The sequence below is a fragment of the Nerophis ophidion genome, linkage group LG12, assembly GCF_033978795.1.
Source record: "Nerophis ophidion isolate RoL-2023_Sa linkage group LG12, RoL_Noph_v1.0, whole genome shotgun sequence".
Taxonomy (NCBI): domain Eukaryota; kingdom Metazoa; phylum Chordata; class Actinopteri; order Syngnathiformes; family Syngnathidae; genus Nerophis; species Nerophis ophidion.
In genome coordinates, this window is record NC_084622.1 from 2,617,519 (window position 1) to 2,625,758 (window position 8,240).

The 8,240-nt window shown below is 41.0% G+C and overlaps 1 protein-coding gene across 1 annotated transcript in view; it reads right to left on the bottom strand.

Moving 5' to 3' along the window:
* LOC133563733 (TBC1 domain family member 2B-like) overlaps positions 1-7,390 on the bottom strand; it is a 47,384-nt gene extending 39,994 nt beyond the window's left edge. The window contains exon 1 of the mRNA XM_061918034.1: positions 6,952-7,390. Within this exon, the coding sequence (XP_061774018.1) occupies positions 6,952-7,290 (339 nt within the window). The 5' untranslated portion in view covers positions 7,291-7,390. The remainder of the gene's footprint in view (positions 1-6,951) is intronic.
* Between the last annotated feature and the right edge of the window lie 850 nt (positions 7,391-8,240).

Genomic DNA, 8,240 nt, shown 5'->3' on the forward strand with positions numbered 1-8,240 from the left:
TTTAATCCTACCCCTCTTCTAAGTTTCAGCAAGTACTGACAGGTTGTTCACTTTCCCTTTCAACATTTTATTACTTAGTGTTGGGTTTTCCATTGTTCAATCGAAAGAAAAACTAATATTTACTGTGTAGAAATATTATTAGCAATTATGCTGCGATAAAAACAAAGGCAAACAAGTAGATTTTCAACAAATAAATAAGTCAACACAATTAATAAATACAAAGGGTCCGTGTACCTTCCGTTCATTAAATTTCCAATTCTGAAACGCAAATCAAAAAACAAAGTCAAGGCTGTTTTTTGATTTTACTATATATGGGAGATTTGAAAACAAAAAAAAGGGTTGATTTTCATTAAAATATTGCCATAAAAAAACATTTGTGCCGTTTTCCTTTAATGGATTTGTATTTTTCCAGATAAACACAAAAATCCAATTCATGTTTATCCAAAATGCAAAAATGTGGGTTTATCTGTGTGATGACAAATTGAACTGGAAGCAGTATTTTAGCTTTTCCTTCGTGTTTGGCAGGTTTTTAGCATAACGCTAACACCTTTGTTCAGCAGGAGTCCTATTGTTGTTTTAAAAAAGTGTCATTAAATAATTGTCCAACTTTTTTTTCAGAAATAAAAAAAATAGAAGAAAATGACCCAAAATTTATTTTTGGGATTTGCATTTGAGAATTCGATATCGAATGAACAGGAGGTACACGTTAAGCTAGAATAGAAGAGTAAACAATTGACGGACATTATATATCCATAAATGCAGAATATAGATCAGGGGTGCCCATTACGTCTATCGCGAGCTACCAGTCGACCGCGGGGGGTGTGTCAGTCGATCTCCAGCCAGGCTTTTAAAAAAAATAGACCTAAAAATTAGTGATCATCAATCTTCACCAAGACGTCACTTAAATGACATTCACGGTACCGGAGGGTCTTGTGAGATGACGCTGGCTGCTGCAAGATCATTATTATGAAAATATGACCGAGAGGAAGGCGAGAAACACTTTTTATTTCAACAGACTCTCGCGCCGTACCTTCCGTCAAAACTCTAAAGGCCGACTGCACATTTCCTATCTTCACAATAAAAGCCCTGCTTCATGCTGGCGTGCACAAGTGATGTGCACGCCAGCTTTCTGAGGGATCGCTTGTGCACGCCAGTTTTCCGAGACTTTGTATTTAGTTAGCGCAGGCAGCATGAAGCAGGGCTTTTATTGTGAAGATAGGAAATGTGCAGTCGGCCTTTAGAGTTTTGACGGAAGGAACGGCGCGAAAGTCTGTTGAAATAAAAGGTGTTTCTCGCCTTCCTCTCTGTCATTTTTTCATAATAATGAACTGGCAGCAGCCAGCGTCATCTCACAAGACCCTCGGGTGCCGTGAATGTCAATCAAGCAAGCTACGGAATTTACCGCCAATGTTTTTCTTGTAAAGTGTATGGAAGCTGGATGAATTAGATGCCAAAAACCAACCACTTTCATGTGGTATTGTACAGAAAGGACAACTTTTTTTCTCCTCCATTTGAAAATGTGGGCGTTATCATCATTACTGTCTGATTCCAATCAATGCAAGTCATCAGAATCAGGTAATACACCAACTTATATTCTTGTCTTTGTGAAAGAAAGACATCTCTATATGTGTTACACACGCTTGTATTATCATTAAACACATTTAACTTGTTTACAAAAATGTCTCTTTCATAAATAAATAAATATAAATGATATATATAAATGAGGTAGATCCCCTCGAGTTGGTCAATTGAAAAGTAGCTCGCCTGCAGAAAAAGTGTGGGCACCCCTGATATAGACTTAACAGTTACTACTTCCATCCACCCACCCATCCATTTTCTACTGCTTATTCCCTTCGGGGTTGCGGGGGGCGCTGGAGCCTACCTCAGCTACAATCGGGCGGAAGGCGGCGTACACCCTGGACAAGTCTCCACCAGATCGCAGCAGTTACTACTTAATGATGATAAATAAACAGAAGCTGTATTATTTCTTCCCAATTCCAGTTCTTCTTGTTCACCAATATTTTAGTAGTGTCACCAAAAGGGATAAGTGGTATAAAATGGATGGATAGTAGTAGTTAGTAGTGTTGTTGTTGTAAGTGTTGGTGACTTTATTACATCAGACAGAATCCGTCATTGTCTGTGTGTTGTGCCTTTCATTTTCCTTGTGATTGGGACGATGTTTGTCCAATTCCTTGATGTCTTTGACCACAAGTACTGTTGCTCTTCATTAGTAACTTGATATTTTTCCTTTGCAGTTGGCACCCCAAGCGCCTTAGAATTTCCCCTGCGTGTTTTAACCGAGACCTTGGATTAAGGTTAGTGCTTTTATTCCAATACCTTTTATATATAAGGTTGTCTAAATAATACCCAAACATGGCGGTTTTTGACTAACTACTGTTTGTTTCATTGTTCATGAGATCCGTAACTGTTTTAATAATGAAGTACAGTTCATTAGGTATGCCTGCCTACTATCAAATTGCATCATATAAAAGAGTTGTAAGTGTTTACAGATGTTTTTATCTGCATGTTTCACATTTGGGTAAACTTATGACTGTTAGCGTATGGACATGTTTCACATTAAACTTATGACTGTTTTGTGTATAGAGCAGGGGTCACCAACGCGGTGGCACCAGGTCGCCCGTAAGGACCAGATGAGTCGCCCGCTGGCCTGTTCTAAAAATAGCTCAAATAGCAGCACTTACCAGTGAGCTGCTTTTTTTTAAATGTATTTATTTACTAGCAAGCTGGTCTCGCTTTGCTCCACATTTTTAATTCTATTAGAGACAAAACTCAAATAGAATTTGAAAATCCAAGAAAATATTTTAAAGACTTGGTCTTCACTTGTTTAAATAAGTTCATTTATTTTTTTACTTTGCTTCTCCTAACTTTCAGAAAGACAATTTTAGAGAAAAAATACAACCTTAAAAATAATTTTAGGATTTTTAAACACTTTTACCTTTTAAATTCCTTCCTCTTCTTTCAAGACAATTTAAATCAATGATGAGGTGGCGACTTGTCCAGGGTGTACCCTGCCTTCCGCCCGATTGTAGCTGAGATAGGCGCCAGCGCCCCCCGCGACCCCAAAAGGGAATAAGCGGTAGAAAATGGATGGATGGATGGTATAAGTATATTTCTTTATTATTATTATTGTAAAGAATAATAAATACATTTTAATTCAATTCTTCATTTTAGCTTCTGTTTTTTCGACGATGAATATTTGTGAAATATTTCTTCAAACTTATTATGTTTAACATTCAAAAAAAATATTCTGGCAGATCTACAAAATCTGTACAATCAAATTTAAATCTTATTTCCAAGTCTTTGAATGTCTTTTAAAAAAAAATTCTCAAAAATCTAGAAGAAATAATTATTTGTCTTTGTTAGAAATATGGGGCTTCACGGTGGGAGAGGGGTTAGTGCGTCTGCCTCACAATACGAAGTTCCTGCAGTCCTGAGTTCAAATCCAGGCTCGGGATCTTTCTGTGTGGAGTTTGCATGTTCTCCCCGTGAATGCGTGAGTTCCCTCCGGGTACTCCGGCTTCCTCCCACTTCCAAAGACATGCACCTGGGGATAGGTTGATTGGCAACACTAAATGGTCCCTAGTGTGTGAATGTGAGTGTGAATGTTGTCTGTCTAACTGTGTTGGCCCTGCGATGAGGTGGTGACTTGTCCAGGGTGTACCCCGCCTTCCGCCCGATTGTAGCTGAGATAGGCGCCAGCGCCCCCCGCAACCCCGAAAGGGAATAAGCGGTAGTTAATGGATGGATGGATGGATGTTAGAAATATAGATTGGTCCAATTTGTTATATATTCTAACAAAGTGCAGATTGAATTTTAACCTATTTAAAACATGTCATCAAAAATATATATTTATTGTGAGAAATCATTATGATGATCAGTGTTTCCACAAAGATAAATATCATTAATTATTAATAATAACATAGAGTTAGAGGTCCATCCATCTTCCATCCATCTTCTTCCGCTTATCCGAGGTCGGGTCGCGGGGGCAACAGCCTAAGCAGGGAAACCCAGACTTCCCTCCCTCCAGCCACTTCGTCTAGCTCTTCCCGGGGGATCCCGATGCGTTCCCAGGCCAGCCGGGAGACATAGTCTTCCCAACGTGTCCTGGGTCTTCCCCGTGGCCTCCTACCGGTTGGACGTGCCCTAAACACCTCCCTAGGGAGGCGTTCGGGTGGCATCCTGACCAGATGCCCGAACCACCTCATCCGGCTCCTCTCCATGTGGAGGAGCAGCGGCTTTACTTTGAGTTCCTCCCGGATGGCAGAGCTTCTCACCCTATCTCTAAGGGAGAGCCCCGCCACACGGCGGAGGAAACTCATTTGGGCCGCTTGTACCCGTGATCTTATCCTTTCGGTCATGACCCAAAGCTCATGACCATAGGTGAGGATGGGAACGTATATCGACCGGTAAATTGAGAGCTTTGCCTTCCGGCTCAGCTCCTTCTTCACCACAACGGATCGGTACAACGTCCGCATTACTGAAGACGCCGCACCGATCCGCCTGTCGATCTCACCATCCACTCTTCCCCCACTCATGAACAAGACTCCTAGGTACTTGAACTCCTCCACTTGGGGCAGGGTCTCCTCCCCAACCCGGAGATGGCATTCCACCCTTTTCCGGGCGACAACCATGGACTCGGACTTGGAGTTAAGAGTTAGAGGTAAATTGAGCAAATTGGCTATTTCTGGCAATTTATTTAAGTGTGTATCAAACTGGTAGCCCTTTGCATTAATCAGTACCCAAGAAGTAGATTTTGGTTTCAAAAAGGTTGCTGACCCCTGGTATAGTCAGAATGTATCCTGGGAATGGGCACAGAAGCGACAGCTTCCGCCTCTCTAGCTCTGCAGTCTGTTATGAACCATTTCCACTATCTGTTTGGAAATAATGATGCAAACATTAGGCGGCAGTCAGGCCACTTTTGTCAGTCACCAAGGTCTTGTGATGGCAAAATGCTCACATGATACTTGGAGGTGTATATTTACAACATGATGTAAAATGGCCTGCAGAGCATAAGAGTAAATACATGTGTGTGGCCCAGTCTTCTGAATGCTATGTACCAGGGGCGTCGCCAGACATATTTCACTGGGGCACGTGCCCCACTGTTGATCTGCAGTGCCCCAGTAAAAATTTCACCAATAAAAAAAAACGCTTCAGAGTTTTAAGTCTACATAACATAGACAACAGCGCACATACTACTTAGTATGGTAATTGATTGCTGCTGTATTCACTCCACTAACAATGAGCGCATGGCTACTTAATATGGTAATTTATTCACGAGTGGATCGAGACTTCGGTTGAGAGAGAGAGAGGGAGAGGAGGGGGGATTCGAATGACTGCGTGAGGTAGGTGACGTTAGCCAACAACAATTTGTTAATTACATTATTTTGATTTTGATTTGACTCAAACTGTAACTCCTAGATGGATTTAAGAAAGTTATTCGCCCGCAGCAGAGAAGAAGCAGCAGGAATGAGAGATGTAAGTGAAGTCCTAGCTAGCTAGGCAACATCATTGTCTTAAGTTGATGCTAAGTTAGCTAACGTTCTTCCTTGTATCAAGACAAACATATTCATTTGCTGTACGAGCTGTCGGGGGAATTTCCAATCAACATGAAACATAATGTTGGTTATTATCTGCTGCTTCTGCATCAATGATGATTTGGAGTAAGCATGTGTGAGTTGAGTGCTTCTCAAATGCTTTATCTTCAGGAAGAAAAACATTTTTCCATATCAAGTCGTGATGCAAATTTTTAAATCATTCAAGTTTATTTCACAGAAAAATAGCACAGTAGACTTGTCTTGTTAATCGGTGTGACTTTGACTAAAATAATCTGGTTTTGTCACCAGAAAAATGGCTACAGCTAAAGCATCTGGTTTTGTTTCCAGAAAAAATAGTAACATTTCTGTATTTGTTTTCAGAAAGATGGCTGAAAATATCGGGTTTTGTTGCCCCATTTAGATTTTTTAAAAATATATTTCCATGTCTGTCCTGAGTCCTCCTCCAACTTGTTAGTCGCTTTGCCTTTTGCTAAAATACTCACTAATAGTCACTAGAAAAATGGCTAAAAATATCTGGTTTTGTTGCCACAATTTGATTTTTTTCTCCCAAAACTTTTTTTTTTTTCATGCACACATGTGACTGAAAATGACACACAATCCACTTTTATGTCAGGAGCCAGCAGTTGGGAACCACTGGTCAACTGTATAACAGTTACTGTAATATTTCCATGTCTGTCCAGAGTGATTGACCACTTTGCAAAAATGAAAAGGAGACGTTACAGTTTACTTCTCAGAAAATGATTCCCTGAACAGACACACAACAGTTGTTCATTTATTCTACTACCGTGGCTTTATTGTTGTGTGTATATTTTATAGTTTTGTGTATCTGAAATAGGATTAGCCACATTGCCATAAATGGAAATTAAATAATATAAAAGAACCCAGAGATGTAGGGGTGCTTTATTTTTTGTTTTACTTTTGTAGATGTTAAATTTGCAGATGATTACTTCAACATATATTTCAAAAAGATTCATTGCTCTTCCTTTTTGCTTTTACCAGTAGCAGTTTAGAAGTCTGGAGTAAAAAAAAGTGCACAAGTAGGTCAAATGCATTATTTAATTTCAGGTGGTTAATCAAAGATCCATACAACATCATCTGATATGATTTCATAGTTTAAAGCACTATGTATGTATTTTTTATGATAAATAAGTGCTAAAAATGTTTTTGCTTGCGCGCTTTGCACGCTCACATGAATTATTTGTGCCCCAGGTGTGCCCCAGTACAGTATTAGGTCTAGTGACGCCCCTGCAATGTACGTGTTTTTGTGCTTTAAAGCTGTGAAAATCGGTCTTTCTGACAGGTCCAATGCGAATGGGTGTGTCGGCCATGCAGCGAGGCAACAGGAAGATGACAGCAACATGCTGAAAAAGTTTACCTTGAGCAGACACTCTTTCGCCGCCGTGCTGATCCCAAAGTGCCCCTCCTCGCCCTCCACGTCGTAGCTGAAGCAAGCATCGCCGATCTCGATGTGTCCCAGCGGCAACGCGTCCTGCGGACTCTTGAAGTAATACAGATAACATTTCCTGGGATCGTACACGAACCACCGTGGCTTGTACCCCCTCAGGGGCCCCTTGCCGGACAGTTTGCTCAAAAAGCCGCACAGCTTGGCGGTCTGCTCCTTAGCCGACTCCGCGTCGACCACGTCACCCGGCTTCGAGGCTTCGAGCGGGGAAGTTGGGCCCGGGCTCGACTCGCCATCGTCCTCTTCGTGCATCTTTCCTGGAACTTTATTTTTCGTGCAGAGAAGCGGATGCGTAATTTGGTTTCCATTCACATGACTGGCCGCTGTCGGCGCAAAGCATCGTGGGAAATGTAGTCTATTGAATGCGGAAATGATCATTTAGCCGCTAAGTGACGCTGTTTACCAAGTTCAGCCAGGTCATGACAAAGTTGTGCCTTGTTTTAAAGGCCTACTGCAGGGGTGCCCACACTTTTTCTGCAGGCGAGCTACTTTTAAATTGACCAACTCGAGGGGATATACCTCATTTGTATATATCATTTATATTTATTTATTTATGAAAGAGACATTTTTGTAAACAAGTTAAATGTGTTTAATGATAATACAAGCATATGTAACACATATAGATGTCTTTCTTTCACAAAGACAAGAATATAAGTTGGTGTATTACCTGATTCTGATGACTTGCATTGATTGGAATCAGACAGTAATAATGATAACGCCCACATTTTCAAATGGAGGAGAAAAAAGGTTGTCCTTTCTGTACAATACCACATGAAAGTGGTTGGTTTTTGGCATCTAATTCATCCAGCTTCCATACACTTTACAAGAAAAACATTGGCGGCAAATTCCGTAGCTTGCTTGATTGACATTCACGGCACCCGAGGGTCTTGAGATGACGCTGGCTGCTGCCAGTTCATTATTATGAAAAAATGATAGAGAGGAAGGCGAGAAACACTTTTTATTTCAACAGACTTTCGCGCCGTCCCTTCCGTCAAAACTCTAAAGGCCGACTGCACATTTCCTATCTTCACAATAAAAGCCCTGCTTCATGCTGCCTGCGCTAACAAAATAAGAGTCTCGGAAAGCTGGCGTGCACAAGTGATGTGCACGCCAGCTTTCTGAGGGATCGCTTGTGCACGCCAGTTTTCCGAGACTCTGTATTTAGTTAGCGCAGGCAGCATGAAGCAGGGCTTTTATTGTGA